At 35.7% G+C, this 19,232-nt stretch overlaps 1 protein-coding gene across 4 annotated transcripts in view; it reads left to right on the top strand.

The window, feature by feature from the left end:
- The window catches only part of SMAD4 (SMAD family member 4), a 59,948-nt gene that overhangs the window by 31,815 nt on the left and 8,901 nt on the right, over nt 1-19,232 (top strand). For all 4 annotated transcript variants that reach the window (XR_009534944.1, XM_060122091.1, XM_060122092.1 and 1 more), the window contains exons 9-10: nt 10,456-10,639; nt 11,658-11,826. Coding sequence is in view for 3 of the 4 variants with exons in the window: in XM_060122091.1 (XP_059978074.1) it covers nt 10,456-10,639; nt 11,658-11,826 (353 nt within the window). In the remaining variant the exon portion in view is untranslated. The remainder of the gene's footprint in view (nt 1-10,455; nt 10,640-11,657; nt 11,827-19,232) is intronic.

Below are 19,232 nucleotides of genomic sequence, written 5' to 3'. Positions count from 1 at the left end.
GGAGCCCAGCTGGCTGTGAACTCTCTGACTGTGAATATGGATGGGCCCCAGAAGAGTTCTACCTCACAGCTGTTCTTCATTTCTCCTCTTGCACTGGTAAGAGAATATGCTGACTGGCCTTCCTAATGGGACAGCTTCCAGTCATAGTGCCCTCCTCCCTACCATTTAATCTCTACTGCTACTCAGTATTTCTTTTAAAATTTGAATCTAGTTATGTTATTTCTCTGTTGAAGAACTTGCACTGACTTCCCTACTTATTGCTTAGCCTATAGGATAAAGTCCAAATTCCTTAGCTGGGCAGAAAAGAATCTCTGATCCGGGACCCTGCATACTTCTCTAGGTTCATCTCTTCATACTTTAACCATCCTGAACTGCTTACCCAAGCTTGCTTGACTATATCATCCCTCTGTACTTTTTTTGTGCATGGTGTTCTCTGCCAGATATGTTATATACTCTGTATTAGTTGTCTGTTGTTTGCTCTGGCTCATAGTCTCTTGAGCTTGCAGTCAAGTTGTTGGCTCAGGCTGCTACCATCTGAAAGCTTTTCTGGGGTTGGAGAATTCACTTTCAGGGTGGCTTAGCACCTATCTGGCAAGTTAGTGGTATTGTGGGCAGGAAGCTCCAGTTCCTTTCTGCATGGACCTCTCTGCAGAGTTTCTTGAGTGTCTTCACATGGCAGCTTGCTTCCTCCAAAGTTGAGGGATCAAGAGAAAGCAAGACAGAACCTCGGGGTCTTTTAAGACTTAACCTCATAAATCACATCTTCATTTTTGTAAGATCCTATTTTGTAGAGAGGGGACTATACAAAAATGTGAATGTCAGGAGGTGAGAATCATTGGTGCCATCTTGATGCCCATACCTCACACCCCTACCCTCTTAAGTGTGGTGACCTCTTTTTAAAGTCACACCACAGTTGTGAAGAAGCATTCCCTAATCCCTCGTGTCCCCTGTTATCTAGTGCTTTGTAAATCCTAGCTAGTAGTTTACAAGATCTGCTATCCTTGTTTCATGAACAAATAGAAAAGGAAACCAAAGTAAAAATATTTTGTATTAGGTGTATGGTTAATGCAGCCCTTTAAGGTTTGATTAAGAAATGCTAAAATATTCTACCACTGACTTAGGACTGTATAGATGGGAAATGTGCATATCTGAATACGTAAAATATTTTTAATAATTAAAAATAATCAATAATATATAGTATATCTGTTTTGATAAAGTGTTTTTGAATATAATTGCATGTATGTCTTAGGAAATATAAGTAATATAAATTGTTGAAAGTGAAAAAAAGTTAGTATTGGTCTTTACCTTGGTATAAAAGATTTCAGACAGGACATATACTTGGTGATTTCTAGGCTTTGATAACTAAGTTGAAAAATACTTTTGGAAAAAGTTAATCATTTCATTTTTAATCATTTCTTTTTATGGACTAACACTCTTTTGCTTTTTTGTAAAGCTGAGATATATTCATTAAATTAAATATTGACTGCAAATTAAAGCGAAGAGTTTCCTCAGCGTCTTTGAGATTGTTTTGGTCACTGATAAATGAATACAGAATTCACAGATTTTCAAATTCAGGTTGTGTTCTAGTACTTTGGAACTAACTACCATTTAAGAGAGTACCTTTATATTTTCATGAAAGATTCTCATAGGACATCTCATTCAGATATAAATAATAAAAGGAATAATTCATAATGAGTCATTTAGGTGCTTCAAGCAAATTTCTAACTTTTTCTTGAATGACTCTTGTTTCAGAAATTAAAGATAATGCCTTGGAGACTTACACTTTCTATTATAATTGAATAACAATTTTTTGGTAAAGCTGTGCTTTGTAATACGTTTTCTCATTACAAAAAATATTTAGCTGAGTTTTTATATTAAAAAAAATTCATGTTCTTAACTCGTCTTTCAAAACCTTTCCTCTGGTCAGTGATGAGCAAGCAGCCCATAGACTTCATGGGACCAGTTCAACCTCACTAACTTAAGGAACAAGAAACTAAAAATAGCAACATCAGCAAGCACATAACAATCCCACTCCCTTTCAAGTGAGTTGGGACGTTAAGAAAGCTCTCTTGGAAATGAGTAAATTCTGTCTTGCTGTTGATACTAGTTTTGAGAGGCTGTATAGACTTGTCACTTATGTGGCATTTGGTCCTTGGAGCGAAAGAGCACAGAGAGATCTAGAAAGGCTTAATGAGTGTTTCCTGTTACCTTCTCCTGTTTTAAAAATAAGAATGTTTCCTCCTCGTTTTATAACAAATTTAGAGTGGACTCTAAACCTTTAGAACCATTTCTAAACCTTTAGAAAAGGTTTTCACATGGTATTTTGTATCCCAGCACCACTAACTTCTCTGGATTACCTATTAGGTTACCTCTAGCCCTGTCTCTCCTCACAGATAGTAACCCCCTTCCTCCTGCTTTCCTGGGCCTTAATAATCCTTTTAATTAGATGGTCATTTTTCATCCCTGGTCCGTGGTGCAACTCTGATGTCACTTTCCTTTTATACTCAGAGCTTGCCAAATGCAGCTTTATGTAACCAGCATTGTTGTATGCTGTCTGAAATATTAGGCAAACAAAAACCCCTTTGGTGACTGGAAATAATAACATAATGTTTAAGTGTAGTTGCAGATGTTGCAATTTATAATGATAAAAGTTATTTTTCTTATTTAAACATGGAGATTATACAGGTCCTCTTTTCCCCCTCAATTGACTCTCTTGGAAAAAAGATTGCTTGCCATGGAACTTTACTTGTAAATAGTATTCTTCAGTATGAACTAGGAAATGCATGTACTTGGATCTCATTTTTTTAACCAGCGTTGAAAACATTCGTGACTTCAGGATATTATTTGTAACAAAATTGACTGTTTGGGCTGATTGTTAAAGACCTTATTAAAGTGCTGTTACTGTTTATTGCTGCCAAAACATTGGGTAATTGTTATCTTGTCTTAAACAACCTCTTTAGTTTTAGCTTCAACCAGTATACCTGCCTGTTATGTTGGCTGAAGCTTCTTGTCCATAGCATAATGTGATGCCTTTAATAAAGAATTTTACTATAAGGAACAGCTTCATAAATATTTCAAAACTAGCTTTTTAAGAAGGCACTTCAGTATATTGCTAGTTTTCATGTTCTCATGATAATAAAAATATTTAAAGGAATGTTTGTGGTTAGTTGGTCGTTCTGTATGGCAAAACATTTGAATTATTAAGTTTTTGAATCACCCAGTTTTCATGTGGTCTCTTTTATTAATACTTCATTGGAAAGTACTTTTTTCCTTGACAACATTTTGAAAAGCAATTAGATACATAGACTTTACAGGATTTTTGTTTTTAATATATTTTAAGCATTAATCATACTTCATTTTAACATCTTTTGGGAGGTTTGAAGAAATGTATTTTTTTTGTCATTCTGAGTATCTTTTTATATTGTTGAAAATTCTAGGTCAGCCAGAGTTCATAAATGGCACAGTGAGATGCAGATAAATAATTGGTTTATCATAGAAAACTTTCAATCTCTAATAAATGGCACTGGCCTTTATTCCCCCCTTATGTCAGACCCCTTTCTGCTCTAGGGCTTTTGCATTTGCTTTCCTCTTGAGCTGTTCATTCACAGTCTCCACAGAGATACATGGTCTTTCAGGTCTGACTTTTTCGGATAGGATGTGCCCCTGGTCTAGTCTGAAGTACCTTTCCACTCATCTTCTGTCCCATACCTTGTTTTATTTTCTTCACCGTGTTTATCATTACCTGAGTTACCTTGTTCATTTATTTGATTACTTGTCTGCCTCTGCACCTCCATGAAAATAGGACAATAGCTGCCTTGTTTACTGCTGTGTGTGCCTACAGTGATTCTTATGTACCCCATAAATACCTGTTATTTAAAAAAGGAAAATCAAATAATTTGCATGTATGTAGGCTCTATGTAATAACTGTATTCAAACAAAAATTAGAAATACTTGATCAACGATATTTGCAAACCAAACCTAGTAGTGGCTCTCTTTTGCCCAATTATTTAAAATCATTTATTGAAGTTCAAATGAATACATTCAACACATTTTCAGAGTTAAAATTGTAGTAGTTTGAGTTATTTGTAGTGAGGTGGATGGACCTAGAGACTGTCATACAGAGTGAAGTAAGTCAGAAAGAGAAAAACAAATACCGTATGCTAACACATATATATGGAATCAAAAAAAAAATGGTTCTCAAGAACCTAGGGGCAGGACAGGAATAAAGACACAGACATAGAGAATGGACTTGAGGACACGGGGAGGGGGAAGGGTAAGCTGAGACGAAGTGAGAGAGTAGCATGGACATATGTACACTACCAAATGTAAAATAGATAGCTAGTGGGAAGCAGCTGCGTAGTACAGGGAGATCAGCTCGGTGCTTTGTGACCACCTAGAGGGGTGGGATAGGGAGAGTAGGAGGGAGACACAAGAGGGAGGAGATATGGGGATGTATGTATATGTATAGCTGATTCACTTTGCTATACAGCAGAAACTAACACACCATTGTAAAGCAATTATACTCCAATAAAGAGGTTTAAAAACCAGTTTTAGCGAGGGCAGACAGCAGAAGCAAGAAGAACTACAATCCTGCAGCCTGTGGAATTAAAACCACATTCACAGAAAGACAGCCCTCTGCCTTTTCATCTCGTCTATGTACCAGATGAAGGAACAAGATAAAACCCCAGAAAAACAACTAAATGAAGTTGAGTTAGGCAACCTTCCAGAAAAGGAATTCAGAATGATGATAGTGAAGATGATCCAGGACCTCAGAAAAAGAATGGAGGCAAAGATTGAGAAGATGTAAGAAATGTTTAACAAAGACCTAGAAGAATTAAAGAACAAACAAACAGAGGTGAACAATACAGTAACTGAAGTGAAAAATAACACTAGAAGGAATCAATAGCAGAATAACTGAGGCAGAAGAACAGATAAGTGACCTGGAAGACAGAATCGTGGAATTTATGGCTGCAGAGCAGAATTTAAAAAAAAAAAAAATGAAAAGAAATGAAGGCAGCCTAAGAGACCTCTAGGACAATATTAAATGCAACAACATTCGCATTATAGGGGTCCCAGAAGGAGAAGAGAGAGAGAAAGGACCCGAGAAAATATTTGAAGAGATTGTAGTCGAAAACTTCCCTAACATGGGAAAGGAAATAGCCACCCAAGTCCAGGAACCGCAGAGAGTCCCATACAGGATAAACCCAAGGAGAAACACACCAAGACACATAGTAATCAAATTGGCAAAATTTAAAGACAAAGAAAAATTATTGAAAGCAGCAAGGGAAAAACGACAAATAACATACAAGGGGACTCCCATAAGGTTAACAGCTGATTTCTCAGCAGAAACTCTACAAGCCAGAAGGGAGTGGCATGACATATTTAAAGTGATGAAAGGGAAGAACCTACAACCAAGATTACACTAGCCGGCAAGGATCTCATTCAGATTTGATGGAGAAATCAGAAGCTTTACAGACAAGCAAAAGCTATGGAGAAATCAAAGGCTTTACAGACAAGCAAAAGCTAAGAGAATTCAGCACCACCAAACCAGCTCTACAACAAATGCTAAAGGAACTTCTCTAAGTGGGAAACACAAGAGAAGAAAACAACCTACAAAAACAAACCCAAAACAATTAAGAAAATGGTATTAGGAACATACATATCTATAATTACCTTAAACGTGAATGGATTAAATGCTCCAACCAAAAGACACAGGCTCGCAGAATGGATACAAAAACAAGACCCATATATATGTTGTCTACAAAAGACCCACTTAAGACCTAGGGACACATACAGACTGAAAGTGAGGGAATGGAAAAAGATATTCCATGCAAATGGAAATCAAAAGAAAGCTGGAGTAGCAATACTCATATCAGATAAAATGGACTTGAAAGTACAGAAGGTTACAAGAGACAAGGAAGGATACTGCAGAATGATCAAGGGGTCAATCCAAGAAGAAGATATAACAATTATATATGCACCCAACATAGGAACACCTCAATACATAAGGCAACTGCTAACAGCTCTAAAAGAGGAAATCGACAGTAACACAATAATAGTGGGGGACTTTAACACCTCACTTACACCAATGGACAGATCATCCAAACAGAAAATTAATAAGGAAACTCAAGGCTTAAATGACACAATAGACTAGATAGATTTAATTGATATTTATAGAACATTCCATCCCAAAACAGCAGATTACGGTTTTTTCTCAGGTGCACACAGAAAGTTCTCCAGGATAGATCACATCTTGGGTCACAAATCAAGCCTCAGTAAATTTAAGAAAATTGAAATCATATCAAGCATCTTTTCTGACCACAACGCTATGAGATTAGAAATCAGTTACAGGGAAAAAAACGTAAAAAACACAAACACGTGGAGGCTAAACCATACGTTACTAAATAACCAAGAGATCACTGAAGAAATCAAAGAGAAAATCAAAAAATACCTAGAGACAAATGACAATGAAAACACGACGATCCAAAACCTATGGGATGCTGCAAAAGCAGTTCTAAGAGGGAAGTTTATAGCAATACAATCCTACCTCAAGAAAAAACAAACGTCTCAAATAAACAATCTAACCTTACACCTAAAGGAACTAGAGAAAGAAGAACAAACAAAACCCAAAGTTAGTAGAAGGAAAGAAATCATAAAGATCAGAGCAGAAATAAATGAAGTAGAAACAAAGAAAACAGTAGCAAAAATCAATAAAGCAGGGCTTCCCTGGTGGCGCAGTGGTTGAGAGTCTGCCTGCCGATGCAGGGGACACGGGTTCGTGCCCCGGTCCGGGAAGATCCCACATGCTGTGGAGCAGCTAGGCCTGTGAGCCATGGCTGCTGAGCCTGCGTGTCCGGAGCCTGTGCTCCACAACGGGAGAGGCCACAACAGTGAGAGGCCCACATATCGCAAAAAAAAAAAAAAAAAAAAAAAAAATCAATAAAGCAAAAAGCTGGTTCTTTGAGAAGATAAACAAAATAGATAAACCATTAGCCAGGCTCATCAAGAAGAAGAGGGAGTGGACTCAAATCAATAAAATTAGAAATGAAAAAGGAGAAGTTACAACAGACACTGCAGAAATACAAAGCATCCTAAGAGACTGCTACAAGCAACTCTGCTAATAAAATGGACAACCTGGAAGAAATGGACAAACTCTTAGAAAGGTATAACCTTCCAAGACAGGAAGAAATAGAAAATATGAACAGACCAATCACAAGCAATGAAATTGAAACTGTGATTAAAAATCTCCCAACAGACAGAAGTCCAGGACCAGATGGCTTCACAGGTGAATTCTATCAAACATTTTGAGAAGAGCTAACACCCATCCTTCTCAAACTCTTCCAAAAAATTGCAGAGGAAGGAACAGCCCCAAACTCATTCTATGAGGCCACCATCACCCTGATACCAAAACCAGACAAAGATACTACAAAAAAAAGAAAGTTATAGACCAATATCACTGATGAATATAGATGCAAACATCCTCAAGAAAATACTAGCAAACAGAATCCAACAACACATTAAAAGGATAATACACCATGATCAAGTGGGATTTATCCCAGGCATTCAAGGATTCTTCAATATATTCAAATCAATGTGATAACACTATATTAACAAATTGAAGGATAAAAACCATATGATCATCTCAGTAGATGCAGAAAAAGCTTTTGACAAAATTCATCACCTATTTATGATAAAAACTCTCCAGAAAGTGGGCATAGAGGGAACCTACCTCAACAAAATAAAGGCCATATATGACAAACCCACAACAAACATTCTCAGTGGTGAAAAAGTGAATGCATTTCTTCTAAGATCAGGAACAAGACAAGGATGTCCACTCTCACCACTGTTATTCAACATAATTTTGGAAGTCCTAGCCACCGCAATCAGAGAAGAAAGAGAAGTAAAAGGAATACAGATTGGAAAAGAAGTAAAACCATCACTGTTTGAAGATGATATGATACTATACATAGAGAATCCTAAAGATGCTACCAGAAAACTACTAGAGCTCATCAATGAATTTGGTAAAGTTGCAGGATACAAAATTAATGTACAGAAATCTCTTGCATTCCTATACACTGATGATGACAAATCTGAAAGAGAAATTAAGGAAACACTCCCATTTACCATTGCAACAAAAAGAATAAAATACCTAGGAATAAACCTACCTAGAGAGACAAAAGACCTGTATACAGAAAACTATAAAACACTGATGAAAGAAATTAAAGATGATACCAACAGATGGAGAGATACACCATGTTCTTGGATTGGCAGAATCAATATTGTGAAAATGACTCTACAACCCAAAGCAATCTACAGATTCAGTGCAATCCCTATCAAATTACCAATGTCATATTTTGCAGAACTAGAACAAAAAATCTTAGAATTTTTATGGAATCACAAAAGACCCCGAATAGCCAAAGGACTCTTGAGGGAAAAAAAACAGAGCTGGAGGAATCAGACTCCCTGACTTTGGGCTACAGTAATCAAGACAGTATGGTACTGACAGAAAAACAGAAACACAGATCAATGGAACAAGATAGAAAGCCCAGAGATAAACCCATGCACCTATGCTCAACTAATCTATGACAAAGGAGGCAAGGATATACAATGGAGAAAAGACAGTCTCTTCAATAAGTGGTGCTGGGAAAACTGGACAACTACATGTAAAAGAATGAAATTAGAACACTCCCTGACACCATACACAAAAATAAACTCAAAATGGATTAGAGACCTACATGTAAGACCAGACACTATAAATCTCTTAGAGGAAAACATAGGAAGAACACTCTGATGTAAATCACAGCAAGATCTTTTTTGGTCCACCTCCTACAGTAATGGAAATAAAAACAAAAATAAACAATTGGGACCTAATGTAACTTAAAACTGTTTGCACAGCAAAGGAAACTACAAAGAAGACCAAAAGACAACCCTCAGAATGGGAGAAAATATTTGCAAATGAATCAATGGACAAAGGATTAATCTCCAAAATATATAAACAGCTCATGCAGCTCAATATTAAAAAAAAACAACCCAATCCAAAAATGGGCAGAAAAACTAAATAGACATTTCTCCAAAGAAGACATACAGATGGCCACGAAGCACATGAAAAGCTGCTCAGCATCACTAATTATTAGAGAAATGCAAATCAAAACTACAATGAAGTATCACCTCACACCAGTTAGAATGGGCATCATCAGAAAATCTACAAACAATAAATGCTGGAGGGGATGTGGAGAAAAGGGAACCCTCTTGCACTGTTGGTGGGAATGTAAGTTGATAGAGCCACTATGGAGAACAGTATGAAGGTTCCTTAAAAAACTAAAAATAGAACTACCATATGACCTAGCAATCCCACTACTGGGCATATACCCAGAGAAAACCATAATTCAAAAAGACACATGCACCCCAATGTTCATTGCAGCACTATCTACAATAGCCAGGACACAGAAGCAACCTAAATGCCCATCGACAGACAAATGGATAAAGAAGATGTGCTATATATATACAATGGAATATTGCTCAGCCATAAAAAGGAACAAATTGGGTCATTTGTAGAAACGTGGATGGATCTAGAGACTCTCATACAGACTGAAGTAAGTCGGAAAGAGAAAAACAAATATTGTATATTAACGCATATATGTGGAACCTAGAAAAATGGTACAGATGAACCAGTTAGCAGGGCAGAAATTGAGACGCAGATGTAGAGAACAGACGTATGGACACCAAGGGGGGAAAGCGGTGGGGGGAAAAGCAGTGTGATGAATTGGGAGATTGGGATTGACATGTCGACACTGATGTATATAAAATGGATGACTAATAAGAACCTGCTATGTAAAAAAACAATTAAAAAAATTATAGTAGTTAACATGAATGGACTTCACTAAAAATACAGATGGGACAAATGACCTTTCATCCAAGAGACAACTGAAAAATCCTGCTCACAGAAACTGTGTAGTTGGAGTGTAATTAACCTTGACTCTTGTCTGTGATGTCTGGCTTGGTTATGCCCTCTCTCTCATTTAGGGATCTATAAATATATACCGTAGATTGATGTTATTCAAGAACACTTCTCTGAAATACATATTAGAATCAGTGTGCTTTAAAAAAAAATAAAAGTTCAAACTACGTAGAAAATATTATGTGCAGTTAGATGAAACATCATGGTAAAAAAATGTATGTTTCTAATTTCCGTTTTTTAAATTCCCTGTTGATTGGGTACTTTCAGGTAAGAACCAAATTCCAGATTTTAAAAATGACTTTAAGTTTCAAGAATGTAAGATACTAAGCTGAAAAGTAGAAGTCATGGCAGTGCGTACTTTATAATGCATTATAAATTCTTTTGTGTGCTCTCTCTTTCCTTCACCCTTTAAGAAAAGCTTTGTCATATGGAGTGAAAGTGAAAGCCTTAAATCTTTCTCACATGATTGGCTGTTCTCTCCCATTTATCTCCTATAGCTCCTGAGTATTGGTGTTCCATTGCTTACTTTGAAATGGATGTTCAAGTAGGAGAGACGTTTAAGGTTCCTTCAAGCTGTCCTGTTGTTACTGTTGATGGTTATGTAGACCCTTCTGGAGGAGATCGCTTTTGCTTGGGTCAACTCTCCAATGTCCACAGGACAGAAGCCATTGAGAGAGCAAGGTATTGATTGTATAGTTAGATAGTTAATTTTAAAAATTGAACATAGTACATTGTCTTTTATTCAGAGATATCTTTCAATGTAAATTATGTTTTCGAATATAAAAGAATAAAGATCGTCTTGAAAATTCAGAATTTGTAAGCATTTCATTTGAATTGTAGATGTTTGTTATTTAAAAGATGATAAAATACCGTATTTTTTAAAAGTCAGTGAGGTTTCTGTGTTTTGAATCGTAACTAGACCTTTTGGAACCCGGTTTGAAAACTAGTTTTTATTTCCTCTGATTGTATGGTATTTCTCCAAATTTATTGAGAGGAAATAACATAAAATGAAGACATGTTTCCACAGGTGTTATTTATAATGGAAGACTGATAATAAAAGGTAAATGGTTAAGTAAATTTTAATACACTTTCATTTTTATGCAGTCATTAAAATATAAAAAGTTTACATAATCAAATGTAAATACTTAAGATGAAATATTACAGGAAAACATACACAATTTTAGGTACTGTGTGATCTCAACTCTTTAAGGAAATGTGTGTGTGCATAAGCACATAATCTTGGCTCTATCCCTAGCTGTGTGATTTTGGCAAATTATCTACTCTCTAAGCCAGTGCTGTCTAATAGAATTTTCTGTGATGAAGGAAATGGTTTATATCTGTGCTGTCCAGTATAGTAACTTCTAGCCACATGTAGCTGTTGAGCAGTTAAAATTTGGCTCATGTGATTAACTGAATTTTTAAATTAATTTAAAATGAATTGTGAAGGTTAAGTGAGAATTTATATTGAATGTTCCTGACACATAATAAGCATTATGTGAATGTTCATCATTATTACATATGAATAGGATACTAAAAAAAATAAACATACAGAAATGTTAACAGTGGCTATCTTTTGGTTATGGTGTTATATAATGTCCTTTATTCTTTAAAATTTTTCAGTATTGGGTATGCTATATAATCTGAACTAAAATTTATTTTTAAATACTTATCGAAATGTGATTCACTTTTTCTTCCTAAGGTTGCACATAGGCAAAGGTGTGCAGTTGGAATGTAAAGGTGAAGGTGATGTTTGGGTCAGGTGCCTTAGTGACCATGCAGTCTTTGTACAGAGCTACTACTTGGACAGAGAAGCTGGGCGTGCACCTGGAGACGCTGTTCATAAGATCTACCCAAGTGCATATATAAAGGTTAGTTGCAATTTTACTCAAATATTTTAGACTTGGAAAGCTCTGTTTGTTGTTTAAAGAATTGAGATGGAGGTGGGAGGAGTGTAAAAATGTCTCTTTATGTATTAAATAAGAAATTATGTTTGTATATAAAACACATTTCCTGGGCACTTTTATTGATATGATTGGTTATTTAGTTTTGTGGATGCATTCATGCCCTATTGTTTTATTAGCAAATTTGTTAAATGTTTTAGGGTAATACACAGGCTCTTGAAAATACTGAGTGAAACCTCCAAATTTCCTTTGATATAAAATATGTAAAACTCAGACTCTGAAATTGCATCTTAGCCAACCTTTAGGATTTTATGGAAGGGAATTCTAAAAGTATAGCTTTTCACATTAAGAACTGAGAAATGAAAAATTCTTCAGTACCACTTTTTTTAAGGTTAGTTATTTTGTGCATTAGTTTTATTTACTATTATTTTGCAAATTAAGCCTGAGGTATTTTTCATTAATTATTACATATTCAACCTATTTTAATTTTAATTTATAACATACACTGTTTTTGAAAGTGGAAGATGGTAATTAGATACCCTAAATATATTTTTAATTTCAGATTTTTCACCGTCATCCTCAGCATGTTTAAGATTAGCTATTGTAAGTTAGTGGAATTAACTCTGCCTCATCACTTAGTCCTAGGAAATTGCTTAGCACACAAATAGAATTATCTTTATTTGTGTTTTCTAATTTTTCCACAAGGAATTTTGCTTATTTGTGCTTTATTATTTTTAAGTGGTGCTGTGTTTCCTCGTATGCTTTGTAGTCTGTTTAATATTTGTTGGCAAGTTTTTCTCAAGAGATTTTATTTTTTATTTTTTCCTTCCTGTCATGGCTTCTCCCTGTAGGGCAGTTTTGCCTTAGTCTGGCACCCTGGGATCCACATCTCAGGACCAATTCTTATATTTAGAAGGTAGAGGAATTTTTGTCCCTTGAGGAAATTGAGTTCCAATCCCCAGGTATGCTCAGGGCCTAATTTCCTGTTGCATAGATTTCTCTGATGCTTACCTATGCCATGGACAAGAATTTTATTCCTAATTGCATTTCTGAATTAACTGTCAAACTGTTTTACCAGCACTTGATTTATGGGCAGGTGCCCAGTTGTAGCCCTTGGAGAGCCTGTTTTCTCATTCCATATCACTCTGAGAAGTCAAATTCCTGTCCTCTACACCTGTTTGGTGCTGGTACCCCAAGTACCTTCTGTCTTTCGTCCTTGCTCTCCACTGTGGATTTTGTTTATCCATCATAAGTTAATGGACATGAGTTGTGTCTGCTTTTTGGCTATTATGAATAATGCTGCTATGAATAGTCATGTATAAGTTTTTAGGTAGATGTATTTTTTTCATTTTCTTGGATATATGCCTAGGAGTGGAGTTGCTGAATCATAAGATAACTCTATGTCTGACTTTTTGAGGGACTGCCAGACTGTTCTCCAGAATGGTAGTGCTGTTTTACATTTCCACCAGCAATATATATGGAGGGTTTCTGTTTCTCTATATTCTCACCAACACTTGTTATTATCTGCCTTTTTTATTTTAGCCATTCTAGTGGATATGAAGTGGTATCTGCCTCATTGTGGTTTTGATTTGCATTTCCTTAATGGCTAATAATGTTGAACTTCTTTTTGTGTATTTATTGGCCATTTGTGTATCTTCTTTGGAGAAATGTCTGTTCAGATCTTTTCCCATTTTTTAATTGGATTTTTTAGTCTTTTTATTATTGTTATAAGCGAAAATTTAGTATAGTCTATCTATTCTTTGGTTGCTTGTGCTTTTGGTGTCATATCTAAGAAACCATGGCCTAAGGCAAGGTCATGAAGATTTATGCCTATGTTTTCTTCTAAGTGTTTTATACTTTTAGGTCTTACATTTAGGTCTGTGATCCATTTTGAGTGAATTTTTGTGTATGGTGTAGGGAAAGGATTGTTCTTTTGTATGAGCACCAGTTGTTCCAGCAACCATTTGTTCAAAAGACTGTTCTTTCCCTTATTGAATTATCTTGACACCCTGTTGAAAACTCAATTGACCTTAAGTGATAAAGGGTTTTTTTCTGGGCCATCAATTCTATTTCGTTGCTGTATATATCTGTCCTTGTGACAGTACTACCCTTTCTTGATTGCTATAGCTTTGTAGGAAGTTTTGAAATTGGGGAGTGCGAGCTCTCCAACTTTGTAATTTTTCAGGATTATTTTGGCTATTGCCAGCCCCTTGGATTTCCACATGAATTTTATGATTGGCTTGGAAGATATCTATTTTTAATAGTTTTTCTAGCCTTTGTATATGTTTGGAGCAGAGAGCAAAGGTGATTATGCATAACTATGCATCCATCTTGACTACAAGTCTCTGGATTACTTGTGCAATTAGAAGTGAATGGACAGAGGACTACAGTGTTGAATATATACTTTGTGCCAGACAGTAGTTATGAACTTAACGGATATGAGGTAGTATTTAAAACATTTAAGCTTAAAAAATGTGGAATTTTGTATAATTAATTTCTAGGATTGTCAAATAATGTAGGATCTCTATTTTGGTACAAATGGTCCTTGAAAAGCCACCCAGGTATGAGACGTGTCATCACTTGATAAACCACTGTCATGGATAGATTTTTATAGCAATCTCAGACTTTTGCCTTGAACAATAAATAACTCTCTTGTGGTACATTTTAGTGGAGTAAAAAAATCCCATTTTTGTTATATTAACTAAGATTTAAAAATAGTTATTTCTGTTTACTTAAGTATATTGTTCTTCAGAAGAGTCTTCTCATTAGCCAGAAAGAGATGCAAGTTTATCCTAAATCTAACCATTGGCCTTTTCTTCATTTACTAATTTTTTGGGCCGCAGTAACTAAAGTTTAGGTTGTCAGGTAGATTTTCACCAGAGATCATGTTACTGGGGTGAATTGCATACAGATACATGAACCCTTGGAAGGAGTGCCCTTACATTGGGGAGTCCACATGGGGGAATCCATCCCTACCCCCAATACACATACATACACACAAACACATTTTTTTCTTTTTAGTTAAAATGAGGAAAACATAGGTTTAAAGAACCATTCTTTCATTTTATAAACCAAGAAGCTAGGACTGAATTGTATTTTTTTTTTCTCCTAAGATGTTGATTTTTTTTTCGTGCTTCTCTTATGATATAGCAGTCACCTTATATTTATGAAAATCTGATGTAACAAAATGGCATTTTACAAGCTTTAAATGGAGCAAATGTTTGAATTCTTTTTAAGTGGCATTGCTCTTTTGCTTTCAAAAGTAAGATCTGTTTTGTTTTTGTTGCTTAAGCAGTAGACACTCAGGTTTTTTAAGAGTTTTTTTGAGATACTGAGATAATTCACATACCATATAATTCACCCATTAAAAGAGTACAATTGAGTGATTTTTAGTATATTCACAGAGTTGTGCAACCATCACCACAATCAATTTTAGAACATTTTCTTCACCCCAGAAAGAAACCTTGTACTCTTTAGCTGTTACCTCCCAACAACCCATTTCCGCCAGCTCTAGACAACCACTAACCTACTTTTTCTCTCTATAGATTTGCCTACTCTGAACAGTTTTTATAAATGGAATCATGTAATGTGGTCTTTTGTGACTTCTTTCACTAAGCATAATGTTTTCAAGCTTCATCCATGTAGCATATATCTGTACTTCATTCCTTTTAGGGCTGAATGATATTTCATATACCACATTTTGTTTATCCATTCATCAGTTGATGGACATACGAGTTTCTACTTTTTGGCTATATTATGAATAATACCACTATGAACATTGACGTACAGATTTTTGTGTGAACATACGTCTTCATTTCTCTTGCATATACCAAGGAGTGGAATTGCTGGATCATAAAATAACTCTGTGTAACTTTTTAAGGGACTGCCAAACTGTTTTCCAAAGTGGCTGTAGCATTTTATATTTACAGCAGCAGTATATGAAGTTTCTGATTTCTTTACAGTCTCATGAATACTTGTTGCTATCTGTCTTTTTGATTTTAGCCATCCTAGAGGGTGTGAAGTGGTATCTCATTGTGGTGGTTTTTGATATGCATTTCTCTTATGATGATGAGTCAGGTTTGTTTTTGAACACATATGTTAGGGGCAGGGGGCAGGCTGTGTTTCTAAACCACAGCTGGACTAGGTTGAAGGTTATTATGATCCCACTTAAATTTATTCCCAGTTACTATATATCATGATTCTTACCTCCAGGTCAGATTACTTAGCAAGTCCTTAAAGCAGTCTAATATTCAGATGCCCGGTATACCACCAACACAATTATCTGTTTCTCTTTCTGGATTACTATTTCTTGGTGTTGATTTAAACAGAGTACTGTAATTGAGCCTTATAAAGAAGAATGCCAAAATTTGACTCCTGGTTGAAAGGGAATATCCTGAAGACACTCACCTTTGTTAAATAATAAGTTTGTAATAAACTTATATGAGAGTAACCACAGGAAATGTGTTTAAATAAATGAAATCAGAGGTAAATTGTTGATTAGCCCAGGGGTGGTGATGAAATATGTTTTGGATCTGAGCCAAAAAGAATATTTAAAACCTTTGGTTACTTTGAATTGTTTTTATCAACAACTCAGTCAAATTTTGAAAGGAAGATGGTTGCATTTCAATGAAAGCCTTAATTTTACTATCCAGTATAACAGATGAAACCTATTATGGTATAGACAGAGTATACAGTGGGGAGGCAGCCTGAGTTTTAGTTAGCAGTATAGCCAATAATATGTCTTTTGGTGTGGGTGCTGTAATTACATAAATAACCCATGTGGAAAGAAGGTTTGCTGAGGTGCTTAATGAATCGTTTTTACTACATCTGCAGATAAAAGGTTTAAAATTTCATCTCTGTGGTTAATATGTGCTCCTGGTGTTAGCATAGATTTAGATTAAGACAGTCGTAATTATGATTGTTTATAACATATTGTAAAGAACCTATGTGTGAATATCTCTTGGTTATTTTTAATAACTCATGGTGGAGGTGGGGATATGTTGAGAACATATTGAACCCTGGGAATTTATAAGTAAGCTGTATTCCCTCCTCCCGGGCCATACTAGGTTAATGATGGTTAAAAAAATTTTTTTTTAAGTGGTTGTAAAGACCTAAATGTGAAACATAAACCTTTTAGAGGATAACATAGGAGATGACCTTGGGTATGGCAATGACTTTTTAGATACAACATCAAGTGCAGGATCCATGAAAGAAACAGTTGATAGGCTGGACTTCATTAAAATTAAAAATGGCTGCTCTACGAGGGACAGTGTCAAGAGAATGAGATGATTAGCCACAGAGTGGGAGAATATATTTGCAAAAGACACATCTGATAAAGGACTGTTATCGAAAATATAGAAAACACTTAAAACTTAACAGTAAGAGAACAACCTGATTAAAAAATGGGCAAAAGACCTGAATAGATGCTTCAGTGAAGAGGATACATTGATAGCAAGTAAGCATATGAATAGATGTTCAAGTTCATGTCATTAGGGAATTGTGAATTAAAACAACAGTGAGATACCACTACATACTAGTAGAATGGCTAAGATCCAAAACACTGACAAAACCAAATGCTGGCCAGGATGTGGAGCAACAGGAACTCTCATTCATTACTGGTGGAAATGCAAAATGGTACAGCTACTTTGGAAGACAGTTTGGTAGTTTCTTACATAGCTTAGCTAAATGTATTCTAACCATATGATCCATCAGTCACACTCCTTAATATCCACCCAAATGATTTGAAAATGTATGTCCACACGAAAACCTACACACGGATGTTTACAGCAGCTTTATTCACAGCTGCCAAAAACTTAGAAACAACCAACATGTCCTTCAGTAGGTGAATGGGTAAATAAACTGTGGTACATCCACAGAGTGGAATGTTATTCAGCACTAAAAAGAAATGAGCTATTAAGTCATGAAGAGACATGGAGGAACCTAAAATGCATATTACTAAGTGAAAGAAGCCAATCTGAAAAGGCTACATACATGTTGTATGACTCCAACTCTGTGACATTCTGGAAAAGGTAAAACTATGGAGACGGTAAGAAGATGAGTGGTTTCCAGGGATAGAGAGGAGGGAAGAACTCATAGGCAGTGCGCAGAGGATTTTTAGGGTAGTGAAAGTACTCTGTATGGCACTACAACGTTGGATACGTGTCGTTATACATTTGTCTAAACCCATAGAATTATAAAACCAAGAGTTACCCTAATGTAGCCTGTGATTTGGAGTGATAACGGTGTGTCAGGGTAGGTTCATCGATGTAGCAGGGGCACCACTGTGGTGCGGGGCGTTGACGGTGGGGGAGGCTGTGATTGAGTAGGGAGGCAGAGCTCACTTTACTTTTTACCCAGTTTTATCTTGAGCCTAAAACTGCTCTAAAAAATAAGATTTGTTAGTTTCTTTCTTTAAAAAGAAGTGGTTATAGAGCTATTTGGCATTTCAAATATTTGAGTCCCACTTTGTACTGTGCTAGGTGATGCCTTCTAAGAGGTCAGAGAGCCCAGTGGAAAATTTCAGAATCTAATGGACTCTTGGGAATCTTGAAAAAACAGTGGGTTTTGTTCTGGGCATTGTGGGATTTCTGATTTCCAGACCTGACTTTGTCATGCTTTCTGTTCTGAAGCCTTTTAGGACTGATAGTTTGGTCAGGTAATAAATACATCTATTTGTGACAAATTTCTAACTCTTCAGAGAATGGGATAGTCTTAAGTTTTGTCCGTCATTGATGCTGGAAGATTGGCATTGAGTAGGGAAATAAGTAAATAGGAATGTGGTTTGCTGTTTGGAGAGGGTTCTCTTGTTTATTGTTGTTGTATGCTCTTATGTTTCATGTAAATACCATGGCTAAAGACAGTCAGAATTTTTCAGGCATCTGAAAACTAATGGTTTGGGTTTCAAACCTGTTGTTTATCTGATAAAGTACTATGTTATGCGTTCTTTGATTTCTTTTATTGTCAGGGATAATTATGCTTGCTTATATTTGGGTTTTGTGCATACTAGAAGGATTTTTTTTAATGTAATTTACTCTTGACAAAGGAATATAGTCACATGGTTCAGAAATTAAAATGATATAAAAAAAGTGCATTGAGCAGTCTTGCTTCTACTCTGTCCTTGTTTTCCTTTCTTGCAACTTCTAAGATGATCACTCTGCTTGTGTAATCTTCCAGTGCTTTAAAAAATGCCAGCCCTTGGCATGGCTGATAAAGAACATTGAAATTACTTATGAACTCCTTAACTTATCCTGAAAGGTCAATGGCTATATGGGAGGCCAAAACTAAAATAAAATATAATAAGTAACATTTATTGACAGCTTACTGTATACTATGCCAAGTTTATAACAGCCTTATAAAAAAGCATGTACACTTAG

Source organism: Lagenorhynchus albirostris, chromosome 14 (assembly GCF_949774975.1).
Source record: "Lagenorhynchus albirostris chromosome 14, mLagAlb1.1, whole genome shotgun sequence".
In the NCBI taxonomy this organism is placed as follows: Eukaryota; Metazoa; Chordata; class Mammalia; order Artiodactyla; family Delphinidae; genus Lagenorhynchus; species Lagenorhynchus albirostris.
This window is presented reverse-complemented; position numbering and strand designations above follow the sequence as displayed.